This window comes from Caloenas nicobarica, chromosome 5, assembly GCF_036013445.1.
Source record: "Caloenas nicobarica isolate bCalNic1 chromosome 5, bCalNic1.hap1, whole genome shotgun sequence".
Taxonomy (NCBI): domain Eukaryota; kingdom Metazoa; phylum Chordata; class Aves; order Columbiformes; family Columbidae; genus Caloenas; species Caloenas nicobarica.
Window position 1 is genome coordinate 36,909,804 of NC_088249.1, and position 18,260 is coordinate 36,928,063.

The 18,260-nt window shown below is 43.5% G+C and overlaps 1 protein-coding gene across 2 annotated transcripts in view; it reads left to right on the plus strand.

Annotated features, from left to right (window-relative positions):
* Positions 1–18,260, plus strand: part of SMOC1 (SPARC related modular calcium binding 1) — a 129,411-nt gene that overhangs the window by 87,476 nt on the left and 23,675 nt on the right. For both annotated transcript variants that reach the window (XM_065636006.1, XM_065636007.1), the window contains exons 8-9: positions 16,662–16,854; positions 17,743–17,825. In XM_065636006.1, coding sequence (XP_065492078.1) covers positions 16,662–16,854; positions 17,743–17,825 — 276 coding nt within the window. The remainder of the gene's footprint in view (positions 1–16,661; positions 16,855–17,742; positions 17,826–18,260) is intronic.

Below are 18,260 nucleotides of genomic sequence, written 5' to 3' on the forward strand. Positions count from 1 at the left end.
ACCTGGTAGCTGTGATGGAAATAAGAGTTCCTAGATCTGGGTTCCAGGAGACTGCAAAGGGACTTGGGAGCAGGAGGGTCTTTGACTTGAGAGCCTGTCTCCTACCCTTTCTTGGCCCAACAGGGCCAAAGTAGACTGGCTTTTATGTTGTAAAGGTGATTGTTTTGTTCAAGTGTCTTCTCTGGAAGCTGCCTCATGTAAACCGGAGTTTTGTTCATGGAAGAGTTCCTTTTGTGCGTTTACTTTTGTCTACTTTTTTTTTCAGTTGACTCTGATGTAATTTCTGTTATTCAAACGAGATTATTGTGGGTGCATGCTACAAATCAAAAATGAATGCTCTTCTGGAAAATTCAAGAGTTCTGTAAGAGGTGGTTTCTACAGCAAGCTAAAAGGACATGTGTGGTTTATCTGACTCAGCCTTACTGATTGCCCTGACAGACACTCATTTGCTGTAGAATCTCATTAAGAGACTGGGTTGCCAATTTTTAACCTCAAATTTCCACATTAGACCATGCAAGTACATAGCCATTTCTGTTTCTCACACTGAATTATTGTTATCAAGAAATGCTACGTTATCGAAACAGGGCTGTAGTTTAGCTGATATCAGGTGTGGGCTATTTTAGTCTGTTTCTTTCAACCAATGAAGCCTCGTCCCCTTGTTTGGTATCTTTCATTCCTTTTATCCATTGTCATGTGTGTTAAAAGGCAATGTAGGGTAGGTGGGATCAAACAACAATGACATGGGAAGGCTGATTGTCATTTAGAATCATGTTCTTCAAATGTCTTCAAGTCTGTTTTGGCTGAAGATGATGCAAAAGCTGTCATGAGATGGGCATGCAAAATTAGGGGATGTTTTTAATTGCTTTTGGCCCTTGTCAGCTTGAAATATTACTGTTGAACACATTTCTGATTTTATTTATTTTTAAACGGCTAAGATAAGTTTTACTAGGGCAAGATGGGATTTTTTTTTTTATTATTTACTCAGCTGTATTGTCACTCTGAGTTTGCACATACTGTCTTGAAGCAGATACAGCCTGGTATCCTCTTGCAGCAATTTAATGGGATCACTGAAGTTAGAGGTGAGAAAAGACATAGTAAGTCATCTAATCTACTTCCTTAGTGAATGTTTGTACTGTATGAAGAACAGCATTTTCTAGTGTAGCATTAATGCCTTAGGCAGTAAAGATTTCACTTCCCACAGGAAGCTACTCTGCTGTCTGAACTCAGTCTCAGGATTTTACTTTTTGTAATATCCAGCCGAACTCTTTCCTTTTTTATTTTTAATTAGTCTTAAGTTCTTGAAAGCCTGCCCTATTCCTTGGAGTTTGTATACCGAAACACTTAACCCTGATCTCTCTCCTCCCTGCGGTGGCTGTAGAGCCCTGTTCTTTGCAGTCAAGTCCACTAGATACTACTGTCAGAGGACATGTGCTGCTATCTAATCAGCACTGACATTGGACATACTGGAAAGCTAGCACCATCACTATATCAACCACAAGGAGAATTTAAGAATTGCTATATGGAGATTAATAGGCTCTGTAATTTGCTGTCATTGTCTCTGGTCATCATTAGGCTTCAGAGTGAACCAACCGCCAGGTAGCTGAGTGTTGCAGAGCTGGTGACACCCCATGTTGCATACACAGCCTGTGTCTCATAAGAGCTGCATTTGAAATCTGAGTGTTCCACCTTCTATTTAGTGTTGACAAACAGAAGAGGTTCTCCTGATACAGTCCTCTCTTTTGGAGAATTTACGTTTTGCTTGGCATGTGTAAATACTAATTAAGCCAGGGGATCAGGAGAAGCAGAATGATTCTAGGCTGGTGATTAGAGCACTTGACTGAGAATCTATATGTCTCCAGGCATTCTGCCAGTGAATTTTTCTATGCTAAGTAAACCAGCATTTACAGGAGGGATTGCCAGTGCTGCTACTCCAGCCTGCCTTAAAGAATGAAATAATGAGTAGATCTCTTTCTCAGTAGAGTTAGATGCAGGTTCAAATCTTTTTGGCCACAGGCAGGAACCAAAATGTGAACATGCTCTAACATCTGGACTCTTGAGTAGCAGGAAAGTTATTGTTTTTCTACACTTAAAAACTAAGTCTTCTGATGTTATCCTAAAAGCCCAGAAGTCAGTTTTTCTTTTTGGGACAATTGGAAGATGTAGATCAACACAATATTTTTTTCGCTGTGGCAAGATGAGAAAAACATTTTTTGATGTTTGTTTTCAATTGATTTTCACCCTCCCTAAATGTGCACACCAGCGTGTGCACACACATGGATACCTCATACTAAGCCTGTTATTTAGCCCTTCTCTCTGATGTGTCATTTATTTTTAACACTGTCAGAGCAGGAGGCAATACAGATGGGAACTTTGCAGTGGCCATTTGGTAATCAGCATGGGTGGGAACTGTCTTTTCGTTCTACTTTTACTGTTTTAGCCTCCTACTTTCCTGCCTCCGCCCCTCCACCTATTCCAGCCTGCAATAGTCCAAATGATTATTCTTTTAGATTTCTTATTCTAGGGAAACACTTGATAATGTATCCAGCTTCCAAGAAGATAAATCTAATGGCTGCCTGTTTGGGAGCACCTCATCTCCACTGAGGAATCCATGGTTGTTTCTCATTTCCAGAGCTGGGTTGTCTCCAAAACTATTTGTGCTACTTAGTGATTTGGTTTTAGTTAGCAAGAGATTCCAGCCTGTATCCAGCTTACCCTGACAACCTTTAAGAAAACCACAGAGTGATGTAATGAGCTCATGCATGGAAAAATAAACAGCTCTAGAGAAACTAGCAGTAGCAGCCTCAAGTAAATTTTCTGCAGTCACTGGGGTTTTGAACATGACGTTATTTGAAAGGAAGAATGAGTAATATATTAAGGTTAGCAGCTGAAGACAGGTTTGTGTGTGCTTAGTTTAAAAAAACCAAAAAAACCCCCAAAAAACAAAAAACACACACACAAACCAAACCAAACCATAGCTGTTTTTTTCAAAATCTTGCCTATTGAATGGGGGCCAACTCCATGTGGCCTACTCCGTTCAGCTCTGCCACTCAAGCATCATGCAGACATCTCATGTGACAGCTTTCCAGTGATAGAGCTTTCTGCTGTCAGGAGCTCTTGGTGGACAGAGTATAACTGTAAATGAGATTTGAAAACGAGAATGGTGGTATTCATATTTCTTTTTGTTAATTGAATTCACTCGGAGCCCAAAGTTTAGGGCTTCTCAAAGGGAGAAAGCTGCATGGCTGTATCTACTTTTGTAAGAAGCAGAATCACACCCCACCGTCCACCCCAAAGGGAGTCTGTGTACTCTTGGGTGCAGTTTGCCCCCAGAGATCAGGACAGTGAGGTGGGATGTGATTATATCAAGTAGTACTACCAGGACCTGAGTTCTCTGGTTTGTCTGTATTCCTTCCTTAAGGTTTTTGGGTTTTTGTTGTTTGTTTGTTTGTTTGGGGAGGTTTTGTTTTGTTTGGTTTTGTTTGTTTGAGGGTTTTTTGTTGGTTGGTTGGGTTTTTTTGTGTTTGTTTGTTTGTTTTTTCCCACTTGCAGAAAAAAAGGCAAGAAAACCCACATGGCACCCCAAAATAGCTCCCTCTTCCTCATACTCACCTAGGAAGTGATACCATTTTGCTTCATGCCTTTCTTAAGGATCAGAGATAGTGATTGCTCCTAGGAGGAATGTACGCATGGTATGTTGTCTTAGCCGTATGGAGTCTTTCTAGAATCCCATACATTAACAAGGAGTCTGCTTTCTATATAGAGAATCGGTGTAGTTCCTTCTGAGTCAGACTGTCAGGTGAGATCAACCAACACATAACAGGACAGGGCCTGCTGATTTGCCTTTAAAAAGGAATATGGCAGTTCTGGTGGCATACACTAAAAAAAGCCAAGGTTAGACAAAAGTTTGATTTGTTATTAGGACTTTCCTTTTTAGCAGTGAAGGCTAACCCCAAGGAGCTTGAACATCTATTATTTTCCAGAGTGGTGGGACAGTGTACCCATTTGCGTTGAATGTATAGTTATTTGGAGTTGGAGCAAATTTCCTTGTGCCTTGGAGGTGTGGAACACTGCAGAGACCAGGGAGCCACAGCTAGATTCAGATGGGGCTCTTGGGAAGCAAAGCACTGTTTTGAACGGAGGCAGTTTCTCACCTGTCTTTATCCTGTCTTCTCAGCATTCCCCACCTCATTATTTGAAGATGTGAGACCATGGGCTTCTGCTTCTCTTGATACTTTTCTCCTACTTTCTGCTACTGCTAAACTAGTCGTGTTAGTTCCAAACTGGCTGGCTGTCTCTCAGTGCCAGATGTGTTGATGTTACTGTCCAAATGTCTATTAGAGGACCGTAGGCTCTTCCCCACGCTCTGTGGCTGGTTAGTGTTATTCAGGACACCAAGTGGAGGAGATGAGTGGAAGCAAAAGTTCATCTCTCTTTGACAGGAAAGCAGGTTGAGAAGGGGACATTGCCAGGCAGAACTGTACTTTAGTGACATCTGAATAAGAAGTTACAGTGACATTGGAACTGGAGAATTTTGGTGCCTGGGAATGACATCCTAATGCTGACTGCAGGCCTCCTCGGGACACATTTTGGTGCTTCCATCTCCTCTGGGTGTAGCACCTGGGAGTTGAACTTCACCATAGCTGAAGACAAAAAAGAAGTGTCAGTGATGATGTCAAGAACAAGAGGTCATGGGAGGGAACCAGTGAGTCAGAAAGATTTTGCCTTTTCTATTGTCCTGTGTTAATGTGTGCCCTTGGCTCTTGTCCTGCATATTAAGTCAGTGCCTCCTAGCGCAATGCTCCTCTGACCTGTCAAAACTATTGGGCTAAAATCTGTCACTTTGCTGTCCCACCTACCAGAACTATTTAAGACATTTGTATTAGTCCTGCTACTCCTTTTTGTGAAGGTTTGTTTTAGTTTGGTTTTGAATTCATTTTAATTTAGGTTCTGGCTTGATATCAAATGAAGCAATCTCAGGAGAAGCTCCTGTTGAGTGTGATATGAAAATTTACTAATTCTATTACATTTTCACAGCAAATCTCTATGCTCTTCTCTGCTCATTTCTTGCTGCTTTGCAAGCCAAAATGTGCTGTTTCTCCCTTACTTTCTATCCTTCCTTTCCCTGCAACTCCATCTGTGCTTCAACCACCCCTTCTTGTCTTGGCTGCTGCTTGGGAGGCCTCTGTCTCTTCCTTCCTCCTGTAAGTTCTGAGGAGGTACGATCTAGGTGATGCCCAAGAGTGATTCTCCCACGGTCTCGGGGAGTATGTAGGGGAGAGCAGAAGCAGGGAGAATGGAAGAATCTAGGAGCAGGACCCGTCCCAGACAGCCAGCAAACAAAGTTATAAATAACCATGCCATTGGGGGGCAGTTAATCTGCTCTATGAAAAGGCGCAAAGTATACAAGTGGGAAAAATAACATTGTATAATAATCGGCATGCAACCATAGGTGTTAAACCATATGCAGCTAGCCAAATAAATGAAGCTCCCCCTGAGTGCTGTGTGATAAATCATTCCCAAAGAATTCAGTCACTCCCCCCTCCCAGTCCCCCAAAAGAAAGAAAACAAATTACTCTAGACATGGAGTCATAACTGCTACTCTACAGCTGCCAGTTAAGGTGAGTGGACAGAGAGCAGCACAAGGGCAAAGATAGAAGAAGCTGGGGTAAAAGGGGAAAAAAACCCCAAAACAAAACAAAACAAACTACATGTAAAACCACTGAGGATTTGGAGGGGAAACAAATGGAAATAAGCTCCAGCACCAGACATTACATGGACATACAGGGGAGTAGAGTAGAGAGGTCAACTTTATGGATTTTTTTATTTACTTTTTAGTAGAAGCTGGTTCATATTGGAGGGCTTGCATTGATTCGATGGAGTAATTCCTTGGCAGCAATGTGCTCCTTACTGTATGCAATGGCAGCATTCTGCACAGGCTTGTATGTGGATCTGTACTTCAGACACCCATTTGAACATATTTTGATGCCTGCAGATAGACTACATGTACTGACTCTTCTTGCCCCTCTTGAAATGTTCCTGTCAACTTCACAAGAAAGTTTATAACATTTCTAAGATGCCACAGATAAGGAGGAGCTGTTTCAAGGTAACCGTTTGACCTGCACTCTGAGATTCCCTCTGGAAAAGGTTTAGACCTAGGCCTCTCCTGAAACCAGAAACCCTGGTGGGGGTTGCAAGTGATTTGTGAGGACACAGCTGAAGAAAAAAAGGGTTCAGTGGTACACAGATGAGCATATCCCTACGAGTGTCTGCTGCCCCCAGAATTGTCCAAGGAGGCCATGGATATCACCCAGTAGAGCACAAAGCTGCTGGAAAACTCTACCCCTCCCATGAAAGCTTCCTTCTTCTTGTGCTAGAACTAGAGTGAAGAGGTTCTCCGTTTTGGTGGGTCTTGGACATGGATTGAGGAGACGATAACAAGGGAAATGTGTGAGGCCCTGCAGGAATATCAGTATGGCCTGTGGAGAAGCAGCATGGGAAAATGTTACAGAATCACAGAATCATTTAGGTAGGAAAAGGCCCTGAAGTCAAACCGTTAACCTAATACTGCTAAGTCCACCACTAAACCATGTCCCTAAGCACCACGTCTACACATCTTTGAAATACCTCCAGGGATGGTGACTCAACCACTTCCCTGGGCAACCTGTTCCAACGCCCAGCAACCCTTTCTGTGAAGAAATTTTTCCTAATATCCAATCTAAACCTCCCCTGGTACAACTTGAGGCTATTTCCTCTTGTCCTGTCGCTTGTTACTTGGGAAGAGAGACTAATACCTGCCTTGCTACAACCTCCTTGTATGTTGACTGTGCTCTCTCTTTACTTTCAAACTGATGTCAACAGAGCTGTGTTGTAAGAGTCCTCTGTATATTGCGGGGCATGAGAGAGTATGAGTAAAAGCTGCCATCCTCGTGTTCACTTTCTCTTTGTGGTCATCTCACTTTTGCATTTTGCCAGACTAAGATAAGAAAGTGGTCAATGGGAACCAGTGAGTACATTTTGTGGTGTAGTTCAGGGGTGACTTAACTGCATGTTTTTCAGGCCGTTGAAATGGTGTGTAAGTAGCTGGAAGGACCTCTTGGTAGAAGGTCCCAAGGATTGTCTCTGATGAATCAGGAAAGGAGACTGGGCAGAGAACCCAGGTTAGGAGCCAAGCAAAGAGATGGGAGTATGTTTAAAAAGCAAGGTAATCTCCTGGAACACATGAGGGAGGAAGATCTGTTGAAACTGCCTAGCCTCACTCTGAGCAAATGGAATGGCACTTCTCTGGCTTCACCGGTTATGATGCAGGGAGGTGTCATCCTGCTGGTGTCTTCGGTCTCCCACCTCATCTTAGGCTCAGTGAACAGGCTCTGACAGCACGAAGTTGCAGCTTCTCTCTGGAGCTGGGAACCCCAGAATGCATGGAGTCCCACAGCTAGAAGAACTGTTGCCCGTGTAAGGCTGCAACTCGGAGAAATCCTCCTGGAAAGAACACTCACTTCAGTTACAGTATCACTCCGTAGTCCTTCCCTTGCCTTTCAACCCAGAGAGTGAGAGAGGGCTACCTCCATCCCGTAACGCTGATGAAGTGGGAGCAGTTTCTCTGTCCCATGGCTGATGTCTGGATCTCATGTTATGTCACTGAACTTCCAAAGCTGAACATTTTGGCCAGGGACAGCTGGCTCAAACTAAATGTCCAAGAGTGAGTGCTAGCACTCCTGTCAGAGGCAAGTCCATCTGCTTCCTCGTAAAGTGCTAAATACTACAGGATAAAGCTGATCTGTCATTATGTGAAGAGACTCATGACACTGTGAAACTGTCTCTCTTCCTCCTTTTACTCACCAGCAGTAGCATAAAAAAAGAATGTTACTGTAGTTAGGAAGACCAGCCTGAAATACTTTTTACCTGCCTGTGATGTTTTTCAAAAGCTTTCTGTTTGGTGTGCTATAATTATACACTTAAAATACTGTAAAAATGGTGTGCTCATATACTCCAGCCAGCAGAGGTAGGCAAGTTCTCCAACAATTGCTGTGCTAGTTGTTCCAAGCACTATTAAAAACAGGTGTGGAAGTGAAAATAGTTTTCCAATAATCTTAAGGCTCCAGTGGAAACACCTATGGCTTCTCATTTTATTGAATAGCATTCCTCAGTGTGGAAAGAGTGCAGTGAGAAAGGAGTACAGGGAAAATGAATGAATGTTCAAAGACAGGTGGCTTATCTCAAAGCTAGGTATGCTGTGAGCTAGCAATTCTTAGAAACAATGTGAAATGGAAAAGAGGAATTAGGGAAGAAAAAAATGCAGAGTCTGGGTAGCTTTCTTTCAAAAATCACAAATGCCGTGTCTAAGGTTGAAAACTCTTCTGGTGAGGAACCGTCCTGATGTGAAGAACTGAAGAGGGTTGCGTTTTGGTGCCAAACTTCCTCTGTTCAGACTGCAGAAGCCATTGTCCTCGTGAAGGTTCTGCACAGCTACAGCTGTCACACAGAATATGGAATTCAGGTGCAGTAGGAAGAGCAGACTCCAAGATCCGGTAACTTAAACCAGGTCAAATATCTTCAAGATTTTAGGCTGTATTTGCGAAGAGGCTGCGTCAGTCATCTAGGATTTGCTGGAGCTTCTCAGCCTGTGTGAGGAGAGGGGAAAAGACCTGAAGAGGTCACATCAGTTTTTTGTTCCTCATTTTGACTCATATCCAGTTAACAGCAGCTCTGATGTGTGTAACGTGCTCCTAATGCAGCAACAGGGATGCTGCTGCCTCTTCCAATGAGTGAACACTTAATCACCAGGGCTTTTTTATATCAAACCTAAATCTCCTTTCTCCAAGTAAGCTGACTGCTACTTGAACTACCCATGGGGAAGAAAAAAAAGATCTATGACCATCTTTTTTTATATAACAACTTTTATGTCTCAGAAGACTGAATGTCATCTCTAGACTAAACAAATGGAATTCTTTCAGCCTTTTCTCATAGATCAAGTTTCTTAGATTTCTGCTTGTTCCCTTTGCTCCCTCCTGCACTCTTGCCAAACAGCCCACCTCTCCCTCAAAGTGCGGTGCCCAGAGCTGGACACAGGGCTGATTTAAAGGCTCACCAGTCCTTAGTACCTGTTTCTTATGTGAGGCCCCTGTCACTACACCCCACAGCTAGATTTACCTGTTTTGATTTTGTTCTTGTTGTTGTTTGCAGTGTGATGAAGTTGCAGACTTTTTTGTGGTCTACCATCCTAACAATTTTTTTCCAAGTGTTGCTGTCTTGCCAGTAACTTCCTTTCCATGCACTGGATTTCTGCTTGCTGGTTGTTATGGTTTGTACTTGTAAGTTGTGATCACACTGATTTAAAACCATTTATCAATATGACTTTGAATTATTTCCTGAATTTCAGTCTGTAAATTGGATGCTATATTCCACTAAACAAATTGGTCATTTAATTTGGCACATGAGGAGTATCATGATCCCTTTCAGTACTGAAGAACTGTTTCACAGAGGACTTTTGAGACCTTACAGCATGTTTTTCTTAACCTGCAGTGTTAGGCAACTGTCTCATAGTAGTTGTATGTAGTCTACATTTTCCTCATTTGCTTATGAGAATGACACAACTTAGAGTATACTACAGTGAACCAGAATTTAGTTAGAGCTCTGTCTAATGCATTGTGTATGAACATACTTTTCCCGCCCCCCCCCGCCCCCCAGGATGAAGTACTGTAACCATAAAAAAATAAACAAAAAACAAACAAGAAAGTCTCTTTCTGCCACCCTTCAGCTAGTCTGGCTACAGCTCTAGGAGTGCTCAGACTTCATCTGACTGCTTGAGAGATGGGGTGGCAGAAAGAGTCCAAGCCCTGCCTGAAAGACAGTTGAGTCAGAATTGCAGGGACAAGTAGCTTTCGACTGGCAGGTTTCAAGATGTGTAGGCATGGATCTTTATTCCTGTGTGGTCTGGAAACCCTGTGGAGCAGATTCCTTTCCTAGCTGGGCAGCACCCAATGCCCCCAGGTTCTGCAAAGTGAGGACAAGTTGTGCATCAAAAAGTCCCTCAGCAAGTTCATGCTAATCCCTAGAACAATACTTCCTTCAGCCATTCTTCCTTATTTCAAGCTAGAGGGTAGGAACAGGCTTCTCACCACGTAATGCTGGTGGGAGTGCAGTGCAGCTTTATCGTTTTGAGCAGAATAAAAACAGCAAGGGAAGGATGTGTTCCCGGATAGCTGAGGTTTAATGAGCCACTCGGAACAATGCATTTTTAAAAATTATAAGCCACCTGTTAAACCTTTGCATTGTACTTGTTCAGCACTGGAATGTGTATTAACCTCTGCTTCCTCTGTAGCCTATGCCTTGAGAAATGAAATTTAGTGAGTACCAAGGTAAAGCAAGGACTGCTCCACTGGTACAGTGTAGGAGCCACCTGCAAGGCTTTTTTTTTTTTTTTTTTTTTCCCCCTCCTCTTTACCTTTACATTAGCCAGAATACCCTGGAAGGACTACAGTTCCAGACAGAACAGGGTGGAGCGGGTAGCAGCACTGATGACTAACAGAGGTGTGGAGAGATTTATGCTATCCCCACGAGCCGTATTTGCTCAGCTGTTATTGTGCTCCTAGTAAACACAGAAGGGGTTGTTTCTCTCCCTCCACCCACAGCCCGGCTCGGGGCACGGGCAGCTTGTGCCTATTCACCATATTGCTTTGCTAGTCCTGCCAGCCCCTGTGCATTTGTGTACCCAGGGCTTTTCAAATTCTCTTTCCCCTCTGAGGTGGAAGGGATGTAGATTCAGGCTGCTGATATAACCTGTACCGAACTTTCTCTGTGGAATGAGGCCATGCTTTCTGCACACAGCTTTTGTAAGCTCGGTACTGGGATGAAGCACCTGTTCTTCCAGAGTGGACTTGGGTCCTGTTCCTATTAGAGCTCCCTCACACAACAGAGAAGCACCTTTGTAAGCTGGTGTACATGCTATGACAAAATAACTAGTTCAAGGCCACTCTTCCCTGCCAGAGCACTGTAAAGACGGGCTAAATAAAAACAAGAAAACAACCCTGTTTGAATTAGGCACCCCTGGGAGACAGTTAAAATTTTCTCTCACTGAGAGGAAAACTGGGGCACAAAGACTCTTAGTCCTCACTTTTGGATTGGCACCGAATGTCAACAAGAACGTGGCACTAGGTATCCATACTGCTGCCTTTTGTTCTGTGCTATACTAGTTCCTGACAGAGGGGAAATCTGGAAGTTGAGGAAAAAAAAATCGGGAGACGCATGTGTTTGATTTTTTTTTTTTTTTAAGTGTTATTTTGAAGTCAGGTCCCTGTTTCAGCACTAACAATGGAGATTGGTCAAGAATCCTTCAGTAAAAGACCTTTTTCTCCCCTTCAGATGAATGCTTGCTCATTAAAACTGAAGCTTTTTGTGGGAACTCCATGGGAGAAGTTTCCCTGGTCCAGACAGAGTTTCTGGTGAAAAGAAATGAGAGAAGGAAAGAGAAGGAAATCTGCCCTGCCTGGCGTAGCCTGTAGCTCTGGGGTTAGGCTATTCACATGGGTTCACTGCGGCTGGGCAGATGCACAGAGGTTAGACCCTCTCTTTTGCCTGGTTTGGGAGAAGCACTCCTGTGTCTCAAGGGTGTGGGGATCTCTCCAAGGTGGTTGGTTTTGGTGTCACAGTCTCCTTCTTTTAATAAGAAAAAAAAAGAATAGGGTAGAGAAGAAGAATAGTAAAAAAAATATCTGCTATGGATTGATAGCAGATCTTGCTTATGTCCCACCCTAATTATCCACAGCATCCTCGCAGCCCCAGTGACCGATGCTTGATCCTTTGGTTCTGATAGCAGTGAGAGTTATGTCAGCAGAGCAGCTGGGGGCTGCTGCCCTGTCCCCAGAGCAGCGCGTTGGCTGCATCTCACCCTGCAAGCTGAGCAGGAGAACTGCTCAGCACAAGCCTTTGCTTAGATGCTTCTAGACACCCTCTCTTCTCAGCTTTGTGAGGTAAACAAACACCCCATCTCTTTAATAACCGTCTAGTTTATTAGATAGTCAGATGAGTCCCCTACCTCATCCATCATTTTTATTTTTATTGTGGAGGCGCTACATGTATGTTTGAATGTGTGTACTTAAGGGACCAGGAATGAGAGACCTTTTTATGAATCTGACCATGTATTTCTCAGAAGGCCATTACTAGGGGAAAACCGTTGCATAAATAATGTACAACTGCAGATGTCCAAGCCCTGTTTTCCTGCAGTAGATCATGGTTTTGGAGACGTTACTTTATAAAATGTTTTAAGGAGTGTTAGAAGTAGTCAGAGGTAAGAAGGAACGATCAGCATTTTAGAGCTGAGCAGTTAAGGTAAAATGAATATTTCTGCCAGTGAGTCTCTCCTTTGTGTGCGTGTGTATGCATTCACTACGGGTTTTTTTGTGTTGTTTTTTTTTTTTTGCTGTCATTGAATTTGTTGTAATCTAGATTTACTGTCTTCTGAAGGTTTCACTCCTCAGCAACAGCAAGTTGGCAGATGTTACTCAGCTTCTTTGCTGATGGTTGTCTTAAGTCAAAGCAGAGATGGCAGGAAACTTGGGAATATGACAGTGCCTTTAAATGAAAAAAAAAAAAAAGGTACAATATTATTGTTCATCCTGGAAGGCTGTGTCTCACTGACTTGCTGTCTTAAATATTCTTCTCTCTCTAAATGTTTAATATAGGGAAAGAGGGAAAACTGGTTTTTCTTTATTTTTCTGTGCCTGCAACCCCCATTAACTCAAACAGGCAATATGCCTTTAAGTACCCTGCACATGTAATATTATAAATATATGCTTCTTGCTAAGATGACAGCTTAATTTCATAGCTGGCATTAAACCTTCCAGCTTGGCCATAGGCTTTCACCATCCTCCATAAACCTGGCCTTGGCAACAAGAGCAAAGTTTCCAGTAAGAAGTCTGACTGGAACAGGCTGACTTCAGTGTCCTGGAGCTGGGATAGCATTTGATGGTCCCTTCATTACCCATGAGACCATCTTTCAGGGTGACAGCATACACAGTTCATGCCAGGTCCCATACTAGGAAAGCTGATGGTATGGATTTCCCAGCTGATTTTGCTGGCTGTTGAAATATACCCCAACTGTTAATATTCATGTTTATTTTTTAAGAGAATTAGGTGCTGTAAGAGTGGTAGCCTGGAGGAAAGAGCCTTTCCGGCAGCTAGTGCTAGTTAAGATTTTCTTCTGTGTAGTAGACAGATGTCACTGAAGGAACTTTCCACAAGGCTGTTGTCAGAATCTCCATTTAGTGTCAATGCGTTTGTTGTTGTGATCCTCTCTAGCTCAGGGAAGGTATGGTGGATCTGGGAAGGGTTCCGAGGAAGAACTGGGTCAGCTGGGACTCTCCAGCGTGCAAAAGAGATGAAGTAGGAACCTGTAAAGTAGTGACAGGCAGGGAGGGAGACTGCAGTGTTCACTGCTTCATCCTGCAGAAGAACTAGGGTCAGCAAACAAAACTAGTTGGAGCCAGGTCTAGATGAAACCAAAGGATGTGCTGTGTTCCACACGCAACATGTAGTCAAGCCACAGAACTACCTGCAGGATGTCGTAGTCAATAAAAGTTTATGGAAGGGACACATGGCAAACTGGTGGAAGGGAGAAACTATTGCTGCTCACTAAATACAAATGCTGTGTCTGTCTCCGCAAGTTTCTGATCCACAACTGGTTGTGACATGAAATACATGGGAGAAAGAAGTACAGGCTTGTCCTGGTCCTTTGGTTTGCCCCAGTATGTCTGGTTTATGTTCTTCAGGATGTGATGAAATAAATGACACTTTCCTAGTGGCTACTTTTAGATGTAAGCCAGAAATGAGAAAAATCTGATCTCCCTGCCATTTCAGTTGTACTGCTGTCATTGCTAATGATGGGCCACTGAACACTGGTGACAGGGGTGTATTTTGCATCATTACATCTATTTGATGCCAAGTGAGCAAAACCTGTAAGATTTGTTTCACTCAGCCTTTAAACACCCTTCAAACAGGAGTGACTACCAATTAGTTCTGTATTCTGGTAGTAAATGATGTGACTATTCATTTCTCACAAATTTCTGTTGATATGTCCAGAGAATTTTTTGCCAATTTTTATGGCACAGTACAAACATGTCTAAGGAAGGACATTTGTTCTGTGTAATTTGCATACCTAATTGCAAAGGTATGTAAAATAAGATAGTAACTCTTTAGAATATATTTATTTCTTTTTTTTTTTTTTTTATTTCAATAAAAGTTACTTTTTTTTTTTTGTTCTGGCAGACAGCGCCACCCCCCTTTATTTTTTTTTCGGAGTTATTTTTAGTGCTAGTTTTGCAAGACTCAGAGGACTTGAGAGATCTTGGTTTGACTCTGTGCACTCAGGAAGTTTTGGGGATTTAGATAGAAAAATTCCTGGAATGTACTTCTCTTCAGCAGAAGTTAGTTTTGTTTTGTTTTCTTTTGCTTATTATATAAAATGATGCTAGGGAATTCTGCCTCTGTTTTTGCTTCCCCAAGCTGCTTGAATGATCCTCCTCACCTGAGGGCCAAGGTGTGAATTGCTGTCACAGACCGCAGGGGAGCCGGGCCTCTCCTGATGTAAGAGGTTTGTTGGGGAGCCTGCAGGCCTCTTGCTCAATGACTTCTCTGTCCACATACAGCTTGGGAACAGTCACGGGGCCTTTTTTTCATATGTGAAATCTGTCAGCAAAGTGAAGTCAGCTTAAATGTCAGCTGAGGCTTGAGCTCACTTTCAGTTTTTGTTGACTTTATCCCCTCCTGCTCCTTCCCGATCAAGTTTCTCTCTGCTTGAGTCAGACTTGCCGACACTTAAAAGGTTTTATTCTGTGTTTCAGTTGCGTGGATTTGTGTGTGGCAAAGTTCAGGTGCCCTTCACATTCCCAGCCTCAACAGTGATCTGAAATGCTGAAGAGAGGGAGACCAGTCTGGGTCTCTGAGACTTTTTAGCTGCTACAGTTCAATTAGAAACCCGTAGAAGTGCTTCTGGTACCCAAAACATGCTGTTCTCAGGTGATGCTGTGCAGACCTACTGGAGCATTTTGTGCTGTACCTGCTGCTGCCAAGCTGAGGAATTCGAGTTGTGAAATCAGCACTTCTGCTGCTCCTCAAATACAGAATAAAAAATTACTTTTTACCCCAGAATTTTTCACCAAAATATAAGATGTAACTGGTGGGGTACTTACAAGCAGGCAAAATACACAGAAACAGTGGGTGTTTCTTGGTTGTGCGCTAAGCCTGTTGTGGGGGCAGGATGCTGAGGTCATGCCATGTCTGCTGGCTGACGCTGCAAACATCTGCACCTTTGGGATGAACCTGTGGTATCACCGCCTGTCAGTGTTGAAGCATTTTATGTATTGAAAGTTTGAGGGGATTTTCGTCTGTGGCAAGGCGTTTCAGATGTTGTGGCTTATTTATGAAAAGAAAAAACATAGTAAACGGCAAGGGTGAGGAAAATTAGGGAAGGAGAGAGAAACTGCTCTTGCTTCTGGTTTTTGTCACTCTCCTAAGGATAAAAGTTAGGAGTTATATTGTTGTCTTTTTACCCTGGGCTTAGATGTGTTTTAAATCTTGTGATCAGTTGCCTTGACTGCTTTCTGTCCTACATGCTTGCTTTTTTTCCTCCTCTCTGTGACACCTTCAGTGGTTTCCAAAGTTGAAATAATTTTCCTATTCCTATGTTTGAAGACTTGTAATTAAGAACTTCTGGCAGTTCGGCCAAATAAGTCTTAACATCCCGCAGGTACTCTGTGCATCTCTTCCCCTTTTAGTGGCTGGTCCACACGAGCGGCAGCAGCCTGGCACCTCTGCGTGCATCTGTCGCTCCTCTGCAGGTGGTGCGTGGTTGAAGAGGCAGCATTAGGGCTGAAGGTGCCAGGGTGGATGCAGAAGCCACTTCTGGGCTTCCTTCTGTTCTTTGGTGTGTGCCATCTGTGTACTCTGTTCTCTGGTTGGCAACGTCTTTGGAAATAACCTTTTCTGTCTAATAAACTATTAAGGGACAGGGTCCTAGCCACCCCTTGGTAGGAAGCAAAGTTGGGTGCGCTCTGTTTCCCAGGTGAGGACAATGGTGGAGTGTGCAGTGTGGGTAGAATAGGATATCCCATTCTGTTCCCTGACAAGGTGTGTGCAAGCGCTCTCTGCACTGGATAAACTTCTGCTCCTCTTGAGATCATGTTGGAGAGATGTTATTGAGAGGGAAGAGTGCATTGCAGTCTGGAAAAAGGTGGTGGGGCAGGGAAGGTTGTTTGCCTCCTTCGTTTAAAAGGAAAATACAATTCACAATTTAGGATCTCTCAGTATGTGAAAAAATCATCTGGGAAATGCTAACCCCAGGCTGCAGTAATAGTGAATTATTGTCGTCTGATAGCTCTGTTCCATAACCCAGGTGAACAGGAACAGTTTTTCCTGCTGTTCCTGGCTTCCTGGGCACTTGGCAGTCAATATCTGCAATCCATAATCTTGTTGTGTCATAGCTAAACACAGGAGGAAGCTCTTGAGCCAGAAGTCCCTAGGGATGTAGACATACTGGTGTTTGGTGAGAAGGAAACAGACACAAAAGTCTCCTGATGTGAAGGATACTCATCCTGCTGAGCTGAGGAAGATGATCTTGATTTGGCATTTTCTTCTCCACCCCCTCTAACATCTCTCCTGTCTTCCAGAGAAAGTTCACTCCTGCGACCAGGAAAGGCAGAGCGCCCTGGAGGAGGCCAGGCAGAACCCCCGTGAGGGCATCGTCATCCCCGAGTGTGCTCCTGGAGGGCTCTACAAACCAGTGCAATGCCACCAGTCAACTGGGTACTGCTGGTGTGTCCTGGTAGACACAGGACGTCCTCTGCCTGGTACTTCCACTCGGTAAGAGCTACAGACCTGGTGAGATGCCTGCCTGGAGAAGATGAGATATAAAAAAGTACTGTTGCTGTATCGGATAAGTTCCTAGTTCTAGAGCAGTCAACTCTGTGCTGCCTTAACTGAGAGCTAGCAATGCTGTATGTGATGTACCCTATTGATGTTACTATGCAGCTCCCTCTCTGTAGGAGCTGGTGCATATTAACTACTGCTCTTACTTTGCTCTGTGTTAAGTACTCTTGCAAAGCAACGTCTCTTTCTCTGGCTTGCAGCTTTTGGGTGACAGCAGGAATCAGGTCTTTGCTCAAAAGAGGCATGAGCAGTGAAAAGACAAGTGGCTTTGTTACACTTTCCTCTGCTTTATACTTCCATGCTGCAGCCACTTGGATCCTGATCAGTACAGATTTTGGTTGCGTGTTGATAGATCTTTAAGCCAGTGATAGATTTTGCTTTAACTTACTCTGTATCTTAAAACTACCTGGGGAATCTTTTCTCACTTGGGGTTTGGAAACAAATTGTGGGTCTGGCAAGTTATAAAAACAGGCCAGTATGACCTGGGACATAAACTCTGCTAGATACAGTGATTCTGCAGAGCATGGACAGCTTTGAAAAAAAGCTTGGCCTGTGCCCACAAAAGTTGGAAGAGAGCCTTGTGCTGTATGTGGGTTTGGGTTGGTAGCTGGTACTGGCTTAAGACTATGCTCTTCCTTCTCTCTCCACTGCTGCTGTTGTTGCTTACTGTCCGTAAGCAGACTGATGTTTGAGAATAATACTTCTTCTGCAGGTTTATTGGTTTCCTCTGCAGTAAGCAGATAAGACACAACCCCTTAGCAACCATCTGATGACACTAAAGCTGTATCACATAGTTTAGCACCTCTTGTTCTCCTTTTTCAGCTATGAGACTCCAGTGTGTGAAAGTGATGCCAGATCGAAGAGCACAGAGATTGATGATCCATTCAAGGACAGAGAACTTCCAGGTCAGAGAGGAGCAAGATCCTATCTTTGCCTTCTTTCCTTATTTCACCTTGGGACTCTTAACAAGATAAGAACATTGTTGAGATGGAGGGTTTCCCTCACCGCGCATGTTTTACCATGGGTTTTATTCTGTGATCTTTTGGATCACCTCCAGTTTCAGCAATGAACTGGAAAAGGGTAGGAGTGTCCTGGGGGCTGGTTTATTACCTGTCTGCCTTTTGAAAGCATGTCTGGGATCAGAATTTTCGGGAAAGAAACCTGGATGCCTGGAAGTCCCCTGGGGGAAGAATGGGTTCAGAATTGAAAATTCTTCTTCAAAGCCTGGCCAAGTCAGGATCCTTTCCACTTAGCAGCAATTTGCAGCAGCTTAGTGCCCCCTGAGCAACAAAAGAGGACACAGCTCGCAATTGTCAGTGGACCAACTGGCTCCCTGACAC